Source organism: Mycteria americana, chromosome 11 (genome assembly GCF_035582795.1).
Source record: "Mycteria americana isolate JAX WOST 10 ecotype Jacksonville Zoo and Gardens chromosome 11, USCA_MyAme_1.0, whole genome shotgun sequence".
In the NCBI taxonomy this organism is placed as follows: Eukaryota; Metazoa; Chordata; class Aves; order Ciconiiformes; family Ciconiidae; genus Mycteria; species Mycteria americana.
The window spans coordinates 9915657-9937887 of NC_134375.1; the positions used below are offsets into that span (position 1 = coordinate 9915657).

General features: G+C 45.2%; 1 protein-coding gene across 9 annotated transcripts in view; it reads left to right on the forward strand.

Moving 5' to 3' along the window:
• TMCC1 (transmembrane and coiled-coil domain family 1) overlaps positions 1 to 22231 on the forward strand; it is a 122224-nt gene that overhangs the window by 93143 nt on the left and 6850 nt on the right. For all 9 annotated transcript variants that reach the window (XM_075514511.1, XM_075514518.1, XM_075514510.1 and 6 more), the window contains one exon: positions 16126 to 17060. In XM_075514511.1, coding sequence (XP_075370626.1) covers positions 16126 to 17060 — 935 coding nt within the window. The remainder of the gene's footprint in view (positions 1 to 16125; positions 17061 to 22231) is intronic.

A 22231-nucleotide genomic window follows, 5' to 3' on the forward strand; every position in this document is an offset into this window, starting at 1 on the left:
AAGCTGCATCAAAGCTCATTTGCCTTCCCCTACTCCCCCCCCCAATCCCTCCTCTCTCCAGTTTTACTAAGTAACTTCAGGAAAGAAAAGCTGTAGAATGCAAGCGAGCTACCCGTAGCTGCACCTCCCTTGCTGCTGTTGCAGCTGGGGGGCTCGCTGGCAGAGGCCGAGGGAAGGTGCGGGGAGACCACCTGGAGCAGCCAAGGGCTGTGCGCAAGCCTGGGTGCTCGGTGCCCCCATCCCCTCCCTGCCGTTCTCGGTGCTGTCTGGATTTATGAGGCTTTTTTTGTTCTTGGCTTGGACACCTGGGAACATCTGTGTCTCCCCATGTTACTGAGGCTTGATCCCATCATCTGACTTCTGCTGTCGTCTGTCGTCATCTTCTACTGTGCAAGGCTTTCGGAGAACCGAGGCGAGGGCGGCAGCGCCACGGGAGTCGTTGCAGCAGTGAGACTTGCACAGGCTCACAGCTGGGTTGCAACTTGCCAGAGTTGTTTGAATTTCGTTTGTGTAGAAGAGTAGCTGTCAGTGCTCTTTTTATGATGTTTCTATTTCTTTGTGGGTATAGAAGTTGACTTTTAACAGCATGGAATATCAGTGCACTGTTGTCATGCTTTGGGAGAGTAGCAAAACTTACTGAAGAAAACATGCATTCCTCTTTGAGGAGTGAAACTGATTTCTCTTAATGGAAGTGATATTCAGCCTGGTAGGTTGGTTTTGGTTTTATTGCTCTGTAAAGCTCATGAAGGCTGTATGATTGTATTAAGGTGAATAATGAGCATATTTTCATGTATTTTCATGGATTGGTTTGGTGCTTTATATGGTGAAATGATCTATCTGAATAGTAGTAGAATTCCTTGGTTCAGGCTCGGTTGTACCCAACATAAACTACTTCCTAAATAAGGCTAATGACATTCTGTACAAGAAATTTCACCTCCCTTCCCTTTCACCTCTGTTAGATGGGATCTGCTATCATTAAAAGATAAAAGGTCTTAGAAATCTGGAGGTTTCTCAGTATAGATACTGTTTTTCAAGAGTGAAATCTGCTGTAAGAATGTAAAACAGTTCCTTGAAAAAGTAAATTGTGACTTTTTTTTTTTTTTAAATTCTTGTCATTGTGTTAGATTGCAATGCAAAATCTAGTGTGTACCCTGAACTTGCGCAAGTATAGAAATTGTTTCAGTTTCTGCATTTAGCCTGGACAGGGTTTTTTTTAGCAGAGGTTTCTCACTGAACTCTTGCAACAGGGTGGCTGCCTTTTGGCCTGGTTCTTGCTTCTAGTTGGTCTGGAGCACAGCTGATAAAGGCAGAAGTTATCTGGCAGGCGTGCAGCGTTGTGCAGTGCAGTGCATTGTTGTAAAACTCTTCTGCATGCCCTGGATGACTGGCTGATTTCCAAGATTTTGCAGATGTGGGGTGGGATCCTCATTTGGTATAGGTCAGTGAATAATACCAACGTTTCTTTTTAAAAGCCTTCTTTACAACAGCTTTGCTAGATTGAATTCTGTGTGCCATTTGTTAGAGCAGTGCTCTTGTGACCAGAGAATCTCAGGATCCAATATTTCCGTAAGGTAATCAATTTTTAGAGACCCTCTTACCATTTAACCCTGAGAATACCCACAGAGAAATGGTAATACAAATGGCAGTTGAATTAGATTTCCTGTAACTTCTGTTTTTTGCAATAATTTTCATGGCACTACATTGCAATTTTGAATATATGGTAATATGGTAAGTTACATTGTTTTTATTTTCAGTCACGGTCTGTGCACGTTTCTGCCTCAGTTATTGCAGTAGTGCTTCCTGGGATCTCCTTACCTAATGCGCAGACCGGCTGAACAAGGAATGGCTTTGAGGCAATTTATGTTGTAGCAATGCATTAAAGAATGGGATTAGGAGCAGACGTTACCGATACAGCAATGCTGGTACTTGTTGCTGCATGTTCATGCTAGGCAAAAAGACAGTAAACTCTCCACTGCAGAACCCAGATCTATACCAGAGACTGGTGCAATATATTACAATTTGGTGACTGTGTGCAGCCCAGTTGCAGAATTACACCACGTACTGTTTTGATTGCCACCTTCTTTTTTCCTTTCCTGCATCCTTTGCCCTTCATATCCTGTTCTGTAACATCGCAAAATGCTTTTGTGGATGTATCTTTTAATGCCTCCACACCAACGTGGCTTGTCTTCTGCATGAATCAGACTTTATTGTTCTTTTTCTATGTAATGTTTTCATCCTCAATTCCTGTTCTAAATGTCCCTTACAATATACTTGCTCTTTCATCACAGTGCTTTTCCCGAAATGCCACCTGACATACCAGGACAATTTAAGACAATAGGTTTTAGCTGTTTTTTCCTCTAACCATGGTTCCTACAGAATGCATTTTCAGTTTTCAGACTTTCAGAAGGTTTCAGTCCTCCTTTTTTCTCTTTTTCCTAATGAAAACTGAATTTTGCTCTTAGTAATATTTTCTTCCACGTTGCCCATGTTTTGAGTCAGTCAAGAGTTTTCTCCTTGGTTACGTTGCTGAAATTTATATTTTATGAATTAACATGTCAGTGCAGAATTTCTTCACATCGAAAAGGGCTGGACTTTGGAAAGCAACATGGGGTCAAACTTGTACATTACCTGTGCATTACTGCAACTTAAGAGAATGATTTAAAAAAAAAAACCAAACCCAAAACCAAACCTACCAAACCCAACCACCGTATTGTCTGTCAGAGCCTCTAAGAGTCATCTGGCTCAAAGGGACAGACAGAAAGGAAAAATTGAAAGTTATGTCCTTGTATCCATGCTGGCTGCAAACATGCTGCATGGCTTACACTGTAGGAAACTCCTAAAAGCTCACTTTCATTCTGTCGTTTTTGGCGGTTCCTGGTATTTTAGCCTTGGGAGCACCTTGCATACTCTGAATTAATGGTTCTGAAGATCTCAAACTTACATTATATGTGGCTTGGCTTTCTGATCATCTGTCTCTATCCTAGGTGAGTAATAGTATTTGCTACACACAGGAAATATCAGTGAGACAGAGAAGAGCAAGGGGAGAAGCAGCCATGAGGTGAGGGTGGCTTTTTAAAAATGAGTCCGAAGGACTAGGGCTTGGTGGCATAAGGTGCTGTGGGTCAGAGCTGTCACAAACAGGGTAATGAGCCTTTGCTTTATGTCTTCTAAATATGACAGTAAAACACTTTTTGTTTGACAAGGAGGTCGAGGGTAGTGGTTAAGAGGTGGTGAGGTTTCTTCCACCAGCAACAGCTGTGGTTAAAATGCTGTTGCTGACTCTATTTTGTACTTGAGTCCTTATGTGAAAATTACTCTCTAATTAGAGTTTCAGCCTTCCAGGAGATCACATTAATCTTTGGAAAATTTTATTTAGTGATTTTTAAATAGCAGTGTTTCAGTGTTGCTATAAATAGAGCATATAGTTTATAGGTGGATTTATGTCCTGCTGTGCATCTTTGAATCTCCATTTTCAATTCTGCTTGAATCTTGCTACCAAGTGTGTTGTTTTGTGTGTGCTGAGGAATGCATATGTCGCCTTGATTCTATTGATTTGCTCCCGATTTGGCTGTCTGTTGTCCTATCTGATTTTTTTGGCTCAAAGGTGCAGTTTTAAAAATAGCATCATGCGTTGAACACGGAATGGAAAGCCCTGTAGCTTTAAATCTCGCAGCCCTGGCCCTTTTCTGCGTCTGAAGCAGATACTCCCAGCTGAAGGAGAGGTGCATAGCCCGCCTGTGAGCTCTGAGCCTAACTGTTGGTTTGCATCAGCAGCACAGGAGCTCTGCACACAGCGATGCTTGTTTTGGCAGAGGCTCTCTGTTTATACAGCGAGTGCCCAGAGCCCTCTCAGTCTGGCAGATGGATGGAGCCGGGTAGGCAGTGCGGGAGGCTGCCCGAGCAGTACCTAGCACTGGGGCCAGGGCTGCAGATGGCCACGCGGTGATGTTTATGTGGTGCTGCTGTACCTGCGTGTGCTGTGAAAGGGACTTCTGTGAGCCTGTGAAGGTGAGAAGATCGTGGAGCATCACTAGAACAGCATTAGTTGTCTTATTTGGCTGTTTTCTTTATATCTCCAGTAGAACTTGACCTCATTTTATGGCATCAGCCTTGTAAACGCTGCGTTTTCCTCCAGGCACTGCTGTTGAATTTCTGTGGTTGGTTTTTTATATAGCTTTTCTTCACTTCAGAAGCTGGGAAGTATGAAAAAGGCTCCTGTCTGAGTGAGTGTTGCAATCTCTAAACAAGATCAAACGTGGTGCTGCTTTTTGGGGTTTTCTGGTTTTGTTGTTTTGGGGTTTGGCTTGTATGATACAATGAACGATGAAATAAGGGGCTAGTAAATGCAGCCTGATGTCAGAGAGAGATGTTTGGATTGGTAGCTTTTTAAATGTGACCTCTTGTTTTGCGGTTTTAGCTGTGCAAAATGTATTTTCAGGAAGTAGTAAACAAACTGCAGAATCATTTTTTTTCCTCCAGGTAAAAAAAAAAGAGTAAGAGCGTGCTGCTTCCCATGGAGTCGGTGACCTTCAGAAATGAATAAGTACTTTTCTTTGGTTTCATTTAGCTGTGTAGCTACGCATTGCCCTTTCACAAGTCTGAGTTAACAGTAAGCTGTATTTCCCCCCCACATTTATTAAATATTGAAGAAAGACAGTAAGGGCTTTGACACTCTGATCTCCAATGCAAAAATAGAAGGTATTTCTCTTCAAGTTGTTGCAGTTAGCTCTCCAATGCATTGTGGCTCCAGTGTTTGGAGAAGAAAGAAATATGGGATCTGGACTTTTTTTTGCCATTTGCCTTTGCTGTAGACGAATGTTTGCCTAGGGTTTGTTATCATCTGCAGAAGACATTGTTGAGAAATTGCGTAGTGTTACTGTTGTGTTTGAAGCATCTAATCACATTTATTCAACAGACTCATCATTTTCCTTTGGGAAGATCTGGATCTCCTATACTGGGACGTGTACTTTTCTCACTGCATTCATCAGTCTTCATAATAGAAGTGACACACAGGTGGCTCTTGGGAACAGCTCTGTTAGAAATGCAGAGTTGAAGTGGTACAGACTGCTGAGGTAGAGGGCAGTAGGAAAGGAGGGGTTTGTTTACATTCCACATTCCAGGCTGATAGATCTGCATACTTTGCATCTTGGCACGTGTAACATCAGGCTAATACATCACCTCCTGAGAGCTGGAGAGAGAAGTAGTGAGCATAGGATGCCATGTTCTGTGCTCTTCAAATCAGATATGGGCAGTTCTGCTGTCAGCGTAGCCTGAGCTTTTCATCTTGTGTTGTGAGATGTTGCTGCAGTAAGATGTGTCTCTAGATGAGGCTTCTCACTTTTTACAAGAATACTGAAAGCAACATAGTGATGTCGGTATTTAGTTAATTCAGTGTTTGCTATGGATTTCTAGACAAGTGCCCTGTTGCCATACTCTGCTGGGTATTCGTCATCCCCTGAACGCACCTTTCTCTTTGATGTCTCATTGGTTAGCGTTTTCTCCTTCCCGGTTTCTGAAGGCACACATCCCGTGTGTCTGCAGCCCCGGGGAGTGTGCGTGTTCTTGTGCTGTAGTGACTGCCCTTGCCCACATTGCTTCTCCTTGTCCTTGACGAGCTAAGCTTGCCACTTCGAGCAATCATACGGATTTAGCTGGTGCTAACGTAGGAGCACCCTGCAGCACTTGGAGCTAAACAACAAGCCACGTTTGAACAGGAAAGGAATCTCTGAAGCCGGCTCTATTGCATAGCTTTCTGGCAAGTGTAATATTAGCTGAGGTACTATGTGTATGTTATATTAGAAAAGCTTTAAATAAGGGAACAATTTGTCAAGAAATGCTATGCAGGAATGACAAAGAAATATGTTCATAGGAAACATGAATCCTGCTGGTTTGAAATATTTATCTCTTTGTATAAACTGTTGATTGGATCAACTGCTTCCAGGATGAATTTTGCTTACAGTCACACTCTGTGTTGTACCTGCAGAAAATACTACAACTAAAAATAAATAAAAAGAAGTGAAGTAAGCATAGAAGTGCAGTTGCTGTGCTCATGTACAGGAGCCCTTTAGTCTAAATACTTGGAGATGACTTACATGTTAAACTTCAACAGAGAAAAATCTCCTGAAAAAGGGGGGAAATCCTTGCTCTCACATGTGGCTATTCTGTGCAGAGTGATCAACGCAGAGACGTTTGTTCTCCCAGACTCCAGACCCAGTTTGCTCCGTTGCTTTGCAAGTCAAATTTAACTTGCAATCTGAAAATTAAACTCTGTTCTTTACAAATGAATATGTAAGATGCAATAATAATCTGTATTTATCAGATAGCAGCTTGAAGCATAAAAAAACCCTCAGACTGCTCTCTGGGAAGTGTTAACAATCACTTTGTCTCTAAGGTAATGAGATGTGATTCAGACATAGTCAGGAAACCAGAATGAGGAGTGTTTTTAAAAACAAAAACAAACCAAAAACCAACAAAAAACCCCAAAAACCAACGCAAAAACCCCAGTCATTTTACATAGTCACTTTCTGATAAAAGCTTGTATAAACTTGTTTCCAAACCCACCCTCTCCTCCCAGTTCCTATACTTAATTTTTGTTCAGCTTTACCTCATTTCCTATCCTTATTATTGTAACTTCTGGCCTAATTGGCAGTCCCTGCTTGATTAAAAATCTGCAGCTGCTAAAATAAACATCCATGAATGTTATTTTGGCCGTATCTTTTGCTGTGTTATCCTTTTTCACCTCAAAAATCAAGTTCCTGCAAGCCCTTGTGTATAATTCAGTTCTTTCCTATTTTTCCATTCAGATTGTTTTACTCATTCCCTTGGATGTGCCTTACCCATAATGTCGGTGTTACTGCCCCGTTTATTCAACCAGCACCGCTGATTTTCTTCTTGACTAGTCTGTAGCTTTGGAAAACCATTACTGAATTGGACCACCAAGCCTTACTCTTTTGCATTCAAAAATATCTTTTCTCAAGATGTCAGAAGTTTGAGGTCAAGAAGGTAAGGTCTTTGGCGGCAGCTGGGTTTTTAAAAATAATTAAAGGAGCCAGAGACATCAACTTCAGGGAGATGTTACCCTGTGTTATGTCAGTCCCCTTCTGTCTCTAGGGTGTAAGTAAATACTTGCAGGCAGAGCTGGCGTCTGGTCCTGCGTGTCTCCATCCCATTTGAGGAAACGGCTTGCGTGGTGTTCTTTGCCTCAGACCAGTCAGGCATACATGTGCGTGAACTGCAGGTGGGAAGCTGTAAGTCAGCTTTGTAGCTTCAGTTACCTCTTAACCAGTTAGTAAGTGATAGCATTTGCTTCCCGAGAGGCGTGGTGCCCCAGGCAGGTAGATTCAAACAGGGGGAATGTGTAGAGCCCGCCAAGCTCTGCCATGCTGGAAGCACTGTGCTGCAGGGAACGCCCATGATCAATGATTGTGCTGTACTAACAGAGACTTTTCTGAAGCTCCCCTTTGGAGTAGGTTACGTTGGTTGTGGTGGATGCCACGTGCCATTCTTTCTGATACCACAAGTCCGATGTCACGTGGCAGCAGCGTCTTCCACCGTTCCCCCTGCCCCCAGCAACTGCTGAAGTTAAAATATTGGTCTCCTTTGGAGATTTCTGCCACTGACGGATATGAGGAAAATACAGCTGGTTGCTTTACAGCTGAACTCTGTTTCTGACACTTGAAGCAGCATATGAAGTCACAACTCCATTTCATACTGAATTAGGTGACAAGGCTGTGGGAGAGTCAAGCTGCAGCTGGCTTTACCAGATATCAAGTTGTGGGTGAGGTTTGTATGTGTACCTCAGGCCATAGCTTGATGTATGTTTCTTTTGGCACCGGTGCCAACTTAAGCAGTCCCAGGTCACTTTTCCCTCCTGTTGTGTTCCTGCAGTCCTGCTGGTGTACAGTATGTGGAGCCTTATGGTGAACCAGGTTTGGGAACTTAGTAAGAATAAAAACATCTCCAAGTTCCTTATCGCTGGGTTATTCCTAATGCAGGTCAGTCCCCAGGTTAGCTCGCACCTCAGCCCCGCAGGGAGTTGTGGTTCTTTCTGTCCCTGCTGTGCCAATACAGAGTTGGGCAGGGAGCTGCTTAACTTGGCACCACCACCAAAGAAAGGGAATGCTAAATCACGTGCGAGTGTCTCGAGCATATTGTAAAACGTTGCTCTGTTGCGGTTGCCGACCAGCCCTTTTGTCCCTTGTTAGGTATCTGCCATCTCTTCCCCTTTCTGCAGGGTGAGGACGTGCGGGAATGCTGGGAACCACACATGTGGCTCTGGGTTGGCAGATGCACCCTGAGCGCACACATGTTGTAGTAATCATCACTCTTGATTGTTTAACTACTGTGAGTAAGGTATAAAGCCATTTCCTCTTGGTGTTACTAGTGTTGGTTCCTTGCTCTAGCCATTATCTTAGGCAGGCAAAGGGATTGTGTTAGAATTTTTTCTTGTAATTTTTTTCAGGGTCATTTTTCATTTTTGTTTTCTCGTGGTGGTTTTTTTCCATAACCAGGATGATCTTCCCACCATTTTGAGGGTTAATTGCCTGCAGGCAAAGGCTGTTTATCTCTTTTAGAAACCCCAATTATAATCTAACCAATGAGCTGTACTATGAAAAATACACAGCAAGACTTCCTTGAGCTGTCCATCTGTTTCTATGCTTTCCTTAGCCAGTTTTGGTTTTGATCTGGATTTAGGAGCATAATAGGGACAGCTCAAAACAGTTGCTGGCAATGATGACCAGCAGTTTCTGTGGGTAAGTAGATGGAAGCCTGTTAAAATGCAAAGCTGCTGTAGTTTCTGAAGATTCAACCAGCCAATAAAATTTTGCAGGATAACTGCACAGTGTGGCATGAGGAATCACGCTGGACCTGTTCTTTGTTTTTCTTTTGTATTCTTCTTGGCAGTAAAGCCAAGGCAGATGTTACATAGTGCAGGAACATGTATGCATACTGGGTGCTTGCTGGGAGAAGGTAGATTCTTAAATGAATCCACATCTGAGTGGACTGTTGTGTTTCTATGGATGGTTCAGTGCAGCAGTATTTGGATCTTCTGTCTGTATTTAATCAAGAGGTGAATGAACAGAAATCTCCCTTACATACGCTATTACACAGGATTTGCAATGATATAAACATGCAATTTGAAATAAATAGTGAACCAAAGAGTTGGTAGTATCAAATGTGTGGCAGTGTTGCAGCACACAGATGAAAAGGATTACAGGTCCGAGTTTTTATTACAGACATATCCACAAATGTACTATGTGGGTGTGGAATCGCTGTTCTTGGAGGTACTCAAACTGCCTGGACATGGTCCTGGACAGGTGGCTTTTGGTGGCCCTGCTTGAGCAGGGCATTGGACCAGATGACCTCCAGAGGTCCCTTCCAACTTCAACCGATCTGTGATTCAGTAACATCCTTTAAAAAGCAAAGCAAAGCAAACCATAGGTCATAAATAGCTTATTGCATCACCCAGGTGAGTCAGGCAGAGTAATCTGTATTACTTTTTTTTTTTCTTTTTTTTTTTCTTTTTCTTTGAGGCCCGCGATAAATTTTGCAATATGCTATGGCTTTATCAGATCCGGTAGGGACACTACACGCTGTCTACTCACGGGACAGTAGGGTTGATATCGCCTTGACTCAGGTGTTTAAAGAATCATGTGCTGCAGGTGTCACACGGGGATGTGACTTCTGGCTGTTGATTGCATTTAATTGAATATGTTGAAGGTACCTCATAGTAATTAGTGATGTTTAAATATCTCTTCATTGTACCTCACAGGGATTCTGTGCATGGCTTCATACAAATGTGCCTTTAGATGGTTTAATGCAGATCTAGAATGATACTGAGGCCTAATTGGCCTCAGCACATTTTTTGCACTGTACAAATACTGAAGGAGAGAGAAATGAGGAAAAATGCAGGGCCAAATGAGAAATTGCAGTGTAATTACAAGATACTGAGGTGAACAGCCCTGTCCCTGTATCAAGAGTTGTGGTTTTTCTACAGCCATAGATTGTCAGGCTCTCAGTTTCATACCTCTTAAAAAGACAGCTCTTCTTGAAGTGCAGGACTTGTGGAACTAACGTGAATTTGAGGTTGTTACTGATTCAGTGGAAACTGCAGCAGCATCGAAAAGATTGATTCTGCTTCATGTAACACATGGTTTGTTGAGCAGATGTTTGTGTACTGGTGTTTGTCACCCCTGTATGAAAGCAGTAAAAGGTATTCTCCTTAAGCCTCCTTTGACTCCTCAAAATAAGAAATACTGCCAAGAACATCGTGGGATGGAAACAAGAAAATTAAAGCTAAATTTGAGAATCGTGCATTTTAAGTAATCTCAGCCCCCCCCTTTCTACGGATATCGTTCTACTCACAAAATTTCTTGAATCTAAAGGGACTTGATCCTGAACATTGTCAAGATATACTTTCTCTAAATCTTCTACTTAGTGCAGTTTGCCATGTTTTTCTTTTAGAAGGAAAAATAATATACAGTATTCCACATTGACAAATATACAGGAATAAGTCCATTGGAAACATGAGAAGTTACCAAGGTCCGTTCACCCAGCTACAGTTTGCAGCAAAGCAGCAGGTGAAAAAAAACTCCTTTTCCCTGGCATTTGGTTTCTCTGTCAGCAGCAGACCATAAGCAACTGGTGAAGTACAATATTTTCCAAAATAATTTTGGTCCTATCTTTATAGTAATACTGTCCATTTTCAAAACCCACTGTTTTGTGTGGGTTTTGGTTGTTTTGGTGGTTTGTTTTTTTTCCCCTGCAAATAACTTTCTCAAGCACTTTTATTTTTCACCGTTTTGTTTATTTGCATTAATTTGTGGTGGATTTCCCCCCCCTAAAAATTTCATATAAAGGTACCTTAAAATAATTTGTCAGTTTGGAGTTTGGAGGCACTGCTCAGCAGACAGGGGCAGGAAGTAAATAATTCTGTATCCAGCTGAAATTGTAAGGAGACTTGAGGGAAGTGAAAAGTAGTTACCTATATCGAGCATTCAGTTAATAGTTCTAATACAGGGCGTGTTCTGGGAATACAAAGAGCAAGCAGTCAGGCCCTTGCTTCTTGTCTCTGATCAGAGAGGGCACTCCACGTACCTCCCGTGTCACCTGAGGTCTCAGGATGTGTGGGTCGGCAGGACACATGCTCTGCAGGGTGCTGGGCGACCTGGTCCCAGCCTCGCTGGGGTCCAACGGAGCGGGGCCTGGGGGGCCGTGGGGCGGACACGCACCTTTGGGCACTGTAACTCCGCAGAGGTGGTCAGACATGAAGGACGCTCTTCCCCCCCCCCCCCCCCCCCCCCCCCCCCCCCTGTAATTTTTATTCCCTGTAAGGTGTTAATTAGAGATCTTATTTACTAATGAACTAACCGTCTTGTATCTGTCATTGGAGACTGCAGGTCTCCACTCCTGTGCGTGCCTGAGGCAGGAGACCATCTGCCCACCCAGTGTGGAGGGGTTGGCCCGAGTGCCCGTGCCTCGGCGGGCGCCGAGCCCCTGCAGCACGCCGCCTTGGCCAGCCGTGCGCTAAGGACGCTGTTAATGAGGGTGTTTCCAAACAGGAAGTCTACAACTTAGGACTTTCTATGAGTCGCCTAGATTTTTCTGATTGTATGGCTGTACTGCCTTCAGCAGTGGGGAAAAGGAAACAAAACAACTTCTGAATTTTTTCATGATTAGTTTCCACTGCAGCTCGGGGTGCTCAGTCACCGGGAAGCGTGATTAATCCAGGCGTCTTAGGCACTGTTAGCTGCCTTCCGGGGCTGCTCTCCACAGTTGTCATTCTCAGCTCCCCTGTCTCACCTTGCCCTATATATTTTTATTCCAAGTAACGTGACGCTTTTCAGTCGCATTTTTAAAGCTCCAAATAAGGGAGGAGGAAGCAGGAGCTGAGCGATCTCCTTGCAGTAGGCTTGCTCTGAATTCTGCTGTTTGCTTAAGCCAGCTGCCCTGCTTGTTTAAAAAAACCAATCCATCTTCTTGGTGAATGACTCTCTGGTATGTGCATTTACTGAAGTAGTTTTAAAAGAAGGGTGAAACACCTTTAAAGGAACTGTTGTGTTTAATCTTCAGCAACGCCAAAAGGCAAAATCATAGGTTCTTTTTGGGCAGTGTGTTGCGGAATAGATATGTAGAAAAACTTTTACAGGAGGGAAAGCCTGATGGTGTCAAAAGTGCTAGGAATTTGATAAGATCTTGAGGAGGAGAAAGCATAAAGTCCTCATGTGATTTCATTCGGTTGACGGCATAATGCCAAAGCAGTTTTCAGTATACCTCCTGGTAGGAGGTCATGCAGGTCTACTCTATCTGGACTGACTCAATATACTGGAAAATTGTATTGCAAGGGAGATTGACTAATTGAATTGTAATCCCTATTTTTATACAAACATTGACCATTACAGTATTTAATTTACCAGCATCTTTTCAGGACAGATTGCCAGTCATCTTAAATCAATAATATGTCACCAGCATTTCCCAGGGACCCAGTTTGTGCTGAGTTTTCCCTTTCTAAAACCTTGTCAATATGGAGAAAGTACTTAAATTATCTCAGTTCTTGTCCAGAATAGCACTTTGTACAGCCGTTCGCTTTTTAATTGGAAAAAACCCTTCTTGTTATTGCAGAATAATATCCACATAGCTGGTAATTATAAAGTAATTATCCTAACATGGTTTATTCTACTATAGCTGTTCTGGTTTATTTTCTGTCACAGGTATAGGAAGATAACCTGAGGAGATAGGCTGAAGTCAATTGACTTTAAAAGGGCAGGAAGAGAAAGTTTCTACAAAATTTTTCTCTCACAAAACTCATGTCTGAGAGAAAGAGTGTCCAGTTAGTGTAATTTATAGTAATTATCCACACACACACATACACTAATTACACCCAACTGGGAGTAAATTAAGCCTATGGAAACTCTTTATTGCAAAGTAATGTTGAAGTCCCATTAGTTCTACGACACTGAAATGTGCAAATTCCAGCTCAGAGTGCATCTGTGCTGTGGAAGAGCTGACAGCCCAACATGATCAACAGCTGTTTGGTTCTGGGGCGCTGGGTCAGTCCCACTTCCGCTCACCTTTACCAATGCCCAGTACAAAAGTATTTATTGGGGGGGGGGGGGGAGTTATTTCAAATTACTTTCTGAAAAATTTCATCAGATTTGTGGATCTTTCCTTTCTTCATCTGCCACTAATACTAAAATTTCCTTCCTCTGGAGTAGATACAGATCATTACAAATGGATTGATAGGGTTCTTTTTGAGAAGCCAGATTGTTTTGTGAGGCAATTAAGAGGAGTAATAAGATTGTATCAGTGTGCTGAATAGAAAAGTCTATGCTGTGCTGCTTTATGGATTATGGCAAGTTGGCAAGCAGTAAATCGAGCTGTGTGCTATTGCACATAAAGGGTCTGTGGACAAGGAACTGGGCAGTTGGGCCACGGGGAGTTGGTTGACACTCTCTTGGTCAGGCATGCCCTGTGCACACAGGATCTTTGTTTCCTTTTAGACCATACAAAGAAATCAGATCAGTGACAGTCCTAGGAAAATCTTAATGAAATTAAAATTTCAAGAAGAGGTATCTTACCGAATATGTACTACTACAAAATACAAATGTCCCTAGATCTCAGAGACAGCTTATTCTCTGCACAGTACTAATGTCATGCATATTGTTGGTCCCACTGATTAATATGAATTCTCAGCACTAATTTTCCATTAATCTATCCAGAGATCCAGGGTTTCTACAACTAAACCGGCCTAAGAGAGCAGCTGATATTTCTGCAGTCACTACAGACTGAAAATGGATATTCTGTGGTTTCCAGCAACTGAACTCCTCTAGAAATAAATCAGTTGAATTTTCCATGTGTCTAATTGGTTTTCCTATTGATGTGATAGCAGATGGAGAACCTCAGCATAAAGCTGCTAAGGAGGAGCCTTGCTGACCCTGCTCGACGCTAGCTGTTGTTGCTGCAGCACACGAGTGCTGCCTGTCTACTGCAGGGTGTTAATTTTGTTGCGTTAAATATAGAATATTGGAAGTAGGGAGAGGGATATGATTAACTCTAGTAGCATTTTTTGTTTTGTGAAGTATATATTCACAAGACAAATATGGAACTGTGTTCTGCATTTGGGGAGTAACCTATGAGTTAGCTGGTAGCTGTTGAAAAAATAATCTGGGATGCCGCCCAGTGTTTAAATCAAGCTGCTGGGTCCAGGGAGAAATAGAAATGCGTACCATTAAAGCTTGTTTGCTAATGTGTAGGGCATGAATCACAACCTGTTTATCCAACCTGCTGTAGGGCTGTTTGCTCTGTCTACGGAAGCCAAAATGTGTATTTGGTTTTGCACGGTTTAAAACCAATTATAACAGATTTCTTCTTTGAAAAGGTAAACGGCAGTGGTACCAAGTATCGGTTTTAGGCTTTACCTTTCAGATCACCGCTAGACCTCAGCGAACACAACAGTGTGATGCAGGAGGAGTGATGGTGATACGATCTGGAGGTGCGGTGGTTGGTGACTGATCGAGTCCCGAGGGTGACTAGGGGAAGGACGACGGGCTCCCCGCTCCGCAGCAGCCGCTGCCCGGCCGGGCCCAGCGCGCTCCCCCGCCCGGCCCTCCCCTCGCGGTAACGGGGCACGCGCTGCCCGCCCTTCCCGCACCTTCGCGCTCGGGGGCTGACGGCCGCCAAGGGCTGACGGCCGCCAAGGGCTGACGGCCGCCGGGCCCCGTCTCCCCGCAGCATCCGGCTCTTGCTCCCCGCGGCCTCGCTCCTAAGCCCCTCTGCGGCGCTGGGACGCTCCCGGGTGCCTCGGCCGCCTGTTACTCCGACACGCTGTCGGACGCGGCCCGCGGTCGGCGTGTGCCCGGCGGGAGTTCAGAGCCGCCCCGGGGGGCGCAGCGGGGGGCGGCCGAGCCGGGCGGAGGCTGTTGCGGGCCGCGGTTGCCGGCCGCGGGGCGGGGGACGGGCTGCTGGCCGGGGGGCGCCTGGCCCGGGCGGCGAGAGGCCTCCCTCCCGGAACGGGGCGCCCTCCGCGGGGCCGCTCTGCCCCGAGGTGGCCCCGGCCGCTGCGCCTTTAAGGGGCGGGGCCGGGCGGGGCCGGGCCAGGTGGGGCGCGGCGGCGGCGGCGGTGCAGCCATGCGGGCGCCCGGCGGGAGCCATGCACTGGGAGCGGGCGCTGCTGCTCCGCCGGGCCAAGGTACCGCGGGGCGGGCCGGGGGGCTCGGCGGGGTGGCCCCAGGCAGGCGGGCTCTCTTCGGCCGGGGGACCCACCGCGGCGCCGACCCCGGGGCTGAGCGGGCTGGTCCCGCGGCGGCTCGGCGCTTGCTGACCCGGGGCGTTAAAAGCGCACTTGGCCCGAGGAAGGGGAGTGCCGCGGTGCAGCCGAACTGGCCGGTCCTTCCTTCTTCCAGCCGAGGGAGAAACGTCGGCGCTCGTTTTGGTTGCTTCGTGTGGTTCGTTTGCGCTGAAATAGCGTTTAGCTGCTTTTTTTGGCTAAAAATGGGGCTTGTCCTTTGAAACTTGCTGTCTGTTCTCCTTCCACTTGGAGGCACCTGCTCGCAGGGTTTATCGCTTACTGCAGGCCTGGCAGTGTGAGGCAGGGCGTCTTTTCAGAGGTCTGAAGGGCTTTTTATTTCTGTTTTAAGCACTGATGTTAGTAGATCTTTTGTTTTCTGGTAAGTTTCGTTATTGCTTGCTTGCGTACAAACAGTTGAAGCATTGGGAATAACTTGGGTTTGCTGTGTACTTGATCCGTGTGGCTTTTGCTCTTTCATGGTTCCCTTCTGTGTCTTTTTACTTGCCAGCTGATAGAGCTACTGGCCTTATACCAAAACTCTAGAGAACTCAGCCTGCCAAACTTGGGTGCCCTGTCTTGCTTTGTGCTTGAGTTTTTGGTGGTTTGAGGCCATTAAGTTGGCTTAAGTATGAGGTGTTTTGCTTTTTTCTCAGCTTTTACTAGATGTCTGTAAAGCACGTGAAGCTCAATTTATTGATACCCTACCTTGGTCATCTGAAAAAAAGGTGCATTTTTGGTGCATTACATCCACTTGTCAAGTTGGTGGGCGCAAAGAAGGAGAGGTTTTATGTTAGTGAAGCTGGTGATTAGTGCTTACATTTCTCTCTCTCCTTGCCTAGATCGAGCGACTGGAAGTCAGCAGCTTAGCGCAGACCTCCAGTGCAGTGGCCTCGAGCACGGATGGCAGCATCAACGCAGACTCTGTTGATGGGACCCCAGATCCTCAGCGTACAAAAGTGGCTATCACGCACCTGCAACAGAAGATACTGAAGTTGACCGAGCAGATCAAAATCGAACAAACAGCCCGTGATGACAATGTGGCAGAGTACCTGAAACTGGCCAACAATGCAGACAAGCAGCAGAGCGCCCGCATTAAGCAAGTGTTTGAGAAGAAAAATCAAAAGTCAGCCCAGACCATCTTGCAGCTGCAGAAGAAACTAGAACATTACCATCGAAAGCTGCGAGAGATTGAACAGAATGGGATCCCTCGGCAGCCGAAGGATGTCTTCAGGGATATGCATCAGGGTTTGAAAGATGTTGGAGCAAAAGTCACTGGCTTCAGTGAGGGAGTAGTAGACAGTGTAAAAGGTGGGCTTTCCAGTTTCTCGCAAGCCACGCATTCAGCGGCAGGAGCTGTGGTTTCCAAACCCCGGGAGATTGCCTCCCTCATAAGGAACAAGTTTGGGAGTGCAGACAATATTGCTAATCTGAAGGACTCCTTAGAAGAAGGCCAGGAAGATGGGACAGGAGGCAAGGCTCTAGGTGTTATTCAGAACTTTCAGTCAAGCCCAAAATATGGCAGTGAAGAGGATTGCTCCAGTGCCACATCAGGCTCAGTGGGAGCCAACAGCACAACAGGGGGTCCTGTGGGAGCTTCTAGCTCCAAAACAAACACTCTGGATATGCAGAGCTCAGAGTTTGATGCAATACTGCATGAGATTCAAGAAATTCGAGACACACAGGCAAGACTGGAAGAATCATTTGAAGACCTTAAGGTTCGCTATCAGAGGGATTACTCATTAATAATGCAGACTCTGCAGGAGGAGCGGTACAGGTAAGTGCTTTTGTACTTCATTTCAGAATTAAATACTGTGAGTTGCAGAGCGCCAGAGTCCTGGATAGTACTACTCAGCAGGCTGTTCCCAGCAGCCTGATTCATATGGGAAGTTCTGTGGTCTTCTCAGGATTTCACCCTCCCAGCTTTGTATTTTGTAAATATTGTTATCTTGCTACTCATCTCCCTTTCTGTACAAGAAAGAAATAGTGAGGAAAAAGGTTATTTCATAGTGTTTTCAAGATAAAAAGTCAAGCCAAAGAAGTTTAGAAGGGTGTCCCAAAAGACCAGGAGTACATTGATGCAGTTACTATTATCCAGACAGTGCTTTGCCCTGCAAAAATCCTCTAAAGGTTTGGGTCAAGGTAAGAGACAGGGAACTACATGTGGACAGTATCCTGACCCTGCCTCCTCCAACACTCAGATCCATATCTACCAGAGAAAGAAATACCCAGCTTTCTTAGGGCTCTCCAAAAAGACACAATCTTGCCCATGTGCCAAAACTAGGATATCCCCGTCCGTTCTGCGCTCAGCCCCACAGCGGCAGAGTTCAATGAAATGAAGTTAAATGTCAGATACTGGCAGTGCTCTTGTCATGGGGGTCACGTGGCTCTGGAAGTGGGTAACCCATGTTTCCATCAGCCTTCCCCTCACTGGAAGGAATGGGAAGGCTGAGGAGTTGCTGCAGTAGTGCCAGTCCCCAATCAGGTCACAGGGGAGAGGTGACGGTGGTTTCAGGGAGGCAGCCTGACAGTATGGTATGGCAGCCAGCTCCTCCCACCACCCTGAGGCTACCCCCACCTGCCCACCGGGGAAAGCAACCCATGGAGAGGTGCTGAGGGAAGCTTTCCCTTCCCCTTCCTTGCTGGGTGGGAGAGAGCTCTCAGCAGGCTGCCCCATGCTGTCCAGCAGAACAGCTTGCGTCCTCCCCATCACATGCTGCAAGCAAGGGCTCATCCCCAGGCTCCAGAGGGAAGAGTTACCAGCTGCCCTTCTGCAGCTGTTCAGGACACTGCAGTCCAAATCACGAGGATCCTTAAACTGCACTTTTTAAACTTTAAATAACAAATGCGAGGGGCCCGAGTCCTCCTTCTGATGGAGGACAGCAGGCTGTTGTAATGAGGTTGCTTATGGCCTTTTGTCACTTAGGCCAGGCTGTGAAGCACAACCTGTGAGGCTCAGCAGAGCTGCTGGGTGTGGGGACAGGCTTTCTGAAATACCGTGTGCCACTTGCTGCATTGGTTTGCACAGTATGACATGGAGTTGCCCTACAGCTCTTTAGACATGCTGGTGCCAGATCATTGGAAAAACATTTGAAAAGGCTTAGCCTACTAGGATTTTGTAGAGACAGCAAGCTTTCTGTGTGTTTTGCAAAGCTTGGATAGACAAAGCCAGACCAACACCACTTTCTAATCCTGCTTTGCAACAATCAGCAATTTGACTGAAACCGGTGCCCAGCACAGCAACTTTGGTTCCTAGTGCCTCATTGTCATGAAGTCGCATAACGAAGCAATGTGGAGTTTGATCTTCCGCTCCCTAGCAGAGAGGGGTCCTGTTGTCTGTTGCTGTGTAGGTTGTTGTTTCACACATACAGCAGCAGCCATTCATGGTGGAACGCTATATGCAAACACAGTACGGTACTGTAGAAGCAGCCTGAAAGTACAATAGAAGATCTTGGGGACTGATGTATGTTGTCAGCTAAACTGGCTAGTTGTTCCCTGAAACCATTTAGCAAGGTTCACGTAGGTCCTCATACTGGTGCAATATCATATCTGTCATGTGCCGTTAACCTTTAGGGAGTACTCCCCTGAGGTGAGCCCAGAGCCTAACCACTAACCAAGGCAGCTTGGAGGAAAAAGCTTCTGGGAGAATCTGTATTTGGCTTATAAATGCTTAAAAAAATAGTAATTTAGACCTGCCATTTGGAATGTTGATGCAAATTAATTAAAGGTGTGACCTTTAGAGGACCAGTTAAGCCACACTAAGTGCTCTTGCCTCTGCAAGCTTTGAGGTGAGCAAGTAACTGCACGATCCGCAAGGAGCTCATGGGTTAATCACAGTGAGATTTAATACCTTATTGTACAAATCTAGATTCTTGTTTGATAGCTTCTGTATTTTAAAACATCATGAAGATAAAAGCCTACATCACCCTGGGAGCTGGAAAGTTACATGATGTGTCCGAGGGCAGAGAGGATGCTGCTTCCCTGGCAGAGAGGGCTGGCACCTGTTCCTCCGATTAGGAACCCCTCTTGTTCCTCAGCTCTCTTCAGAATAAAAAGAGAAGATGGGAATAGAGGTTGTGGTTTGAAGCTGGGAGGCTGGGGATTCAAATTAATCATAATTGGTTTTAGAAGCTACAAATACCTCATAACTCTGCTCTGTTTTTGGGAAGCTTTCAAAAACACTGAGCTCAGAGCTTAAAAAAAGAAGTATTTTGGAGAAGCCTTTGCTCGCAGGGCAACACTGAGTATTTGTATTGTACCGGGAAGCTGGAACAAAGCATGTGCCATGACATTTTCTCACCCGGTCTCGGTCCATTTCCTCTTTCTTAGATGTTCTACTTTTTTGCAAGTTCTGATCTTCTTTCCTTGCGTGTTCGTGCAGTTTCTGTTTATCAGCCAGGGCTTGCCTCACAGGTTTTCCATGACCTCCTCAATCTCCTCCCTCCCTCTCCCTACTTTCAGATCTTGCCTATCAATCTGTGTAGCTGCTGGTTTGCTAACTGGCTCCGGGGCAGGGACTTGCTGGTGCAGTCGCTCCAGTTCTCCCACCCTGGTGCTGCAGGGTGCTCCGGCCGGCCTGGCAGCACCCCGGCAAGGCCAGGGCGGGCTGTGCTGCCCTGCCCACCTGCTGGCAGCATGTGCCGGCCCCGGAGCACTGCACCGCTCTGCCGGGGCTGAGTCATCGAGGAAGGAAGATTCTGACGGCGCCTTGGCCGTCATTGTGTTTCTTCTGCACTGGGAGCAGGCGCTGAGATAGCCTGTTGCTTATCTCATCGGTTGGAAGGTGGTGGTTGTTTACTGATACGAGCAGGGACTTTCTGTGCTATTGAGACTGAAATAAAGTTCCTGCTGAGTATTTTCATCTTGCGTGTCCCTTTAGGAACCTGTTTGTACGCCATGAAATCATGAGCTCACATATTTGGAGTGTGGCCAGTCCGAGGGTTTGGGTTTCTTCCCAAGCCCGGCATCCTTGGAAAGGGCATTTAGGTCTCCCATGTTCCTATCAGGAGAAATCTGTCAGCCAAAATGCTAGACGCTGGTGCTTTCATTTATCTGATTTTTGCTGTAGTCTAATTGTTGGACTTCAGTCTCTTCTGATGATTTATTTTAAAATAGATCAAAAGTGCTAAACCTTTGAGGTCTAGCAGGGTTGAAGAGGCCTTTCTGGAGTGTGTCATCGCAGCGAAGGCAGTGTGTTGGGTCAGGCGGATCCTCACCTGGTCGTGAAAGCAGTGAAACGTCCCTGCAAAGCGGTCGTCTCCTGCCAGGGGAGGTTCGGAGCTGGAAGCACAGCATGATGTGGGCACTGAGAGCAGCTCATGCTGCCTCGGGAGCAAGCTCTGTCCCTCACGTACCGTCTAGATAGAAGACTTGAAGTATATTACAAATAGATACTGCTTTTAGCTATTACTCTGCTATTGAAAGCAGTGCATTCAGTAGCATAAAAATAAAGATCAGATGAGATTTTGTATGACATAGCTATAAACAAAAAGGTCCATCTTGAGAGATGCTTGAAGAAAGGTATTAAACTCCGTTCACGGTGAGCTGTGAAGATCTTTTAGCATCAGTTAGGTCAGTTTCTTTACTTGCCAGAGGACTTACTGAGTGCAGAAAAAAGGTCTTTGTCATCATGTGGCTCTCACTTACATATGCTGTATTAGCCATGTATTTTGCAGCTATTACTTTAAAATGCCTTAAAGCTCTATAAAAAATGAGATGGTCATAATTGTGTTTCTTAGCCTTTTTCAGATCAGTTCCCTGATTCCCAAACAGTGAGCCCCAGAAAATGTGTGGAAATCTGACGTGGCTTTTTTAAATGAAGTGTTCCCATATCCCATACTTCAGCCAAGCACCCCAGCAGTATACTGGGTGTCTTCCATATGAATATCTCTGACGATGAGATACTTGTGACAGTCAGCACTAGTCTGTTATACAGAAAAGTTTCTGTGCTGGAGGTTGTTAATCTAGAGGCTAGAAATTTTAAGGGGAAATTTCACATTTTAGCTAGTGAAAAAATAATTCTTGGACTCTAATGGGGTGTTTTCCATACCTGAAATAAAGTGGGATGTGATCATTCAAGGCACTGCTATGTTCACAGACGAGTTTAGAGTTTGTTGCATAGACACTGGCGCTCATATGTTAGAGAGGGAAGCGTGAGTATAATCTTAACCCTCTTGACAGATGTCCTGTCCCTTTTATTTTTGTAATACCTCTGAGTTAAATGTGAACCATCCTTCAATAGGAAAACGCTGGCTTTGGGCCCTGTAAGTCACGTGAACCCCTCTTAGCTTTTCACATTTGAACACCAGTTGAAAACGGCAGGAAAAAAAAAAAATCTAAATTGTAGATAATTGGACAAGGAGTGAGGAGGAGATGAATGGAGGAAGTGTAATTTCAAAAATAAGTCTGGGTAGGTTGGTTTGTTGTTTGTTTTGGGGTGGGGGTTTTTTTGGTGGTTTGTGGGTTTTTTTGGTTGTTTTTTTTGTTTGTTTGGTTGGGTGTTTTTTTTTTTTTTTTTTTTTTTTTTTTAAATAACCCAGTTCCAGCAGTTGCCTCACATGCCAGTTTCTGAAAGCGCAGATGATTCTTGGGTGCAAACTGCAAAAGCTCTGGGGTCGAGCAGGGAAATGAAGCGTGGTTAGGGAACAAGCCGATAGTCCTGCATTCAGGGCAGGGAGGATTGGAGCCAACCCTTTTGCTAATCATGTTATGCTTAAACTCTTAACTATATACGGATTTACAGGGTTTCCTTATGTTTCCTGTAGATTGAGGTAGTTTTGAAGTTAATAAAATACAATTGTTTCTTGTTAGAGAACAGGATTTAATCTGCCTGGCAACAGCTGTTTTATGAAGGGTGTTCATGTGGGAGGAGGTTAAAAGACATAATGATGATATTTTCAGAAATGCTTACGTCCCTTTTTGTGTAATAAACCCACTGGAGAATTTTGT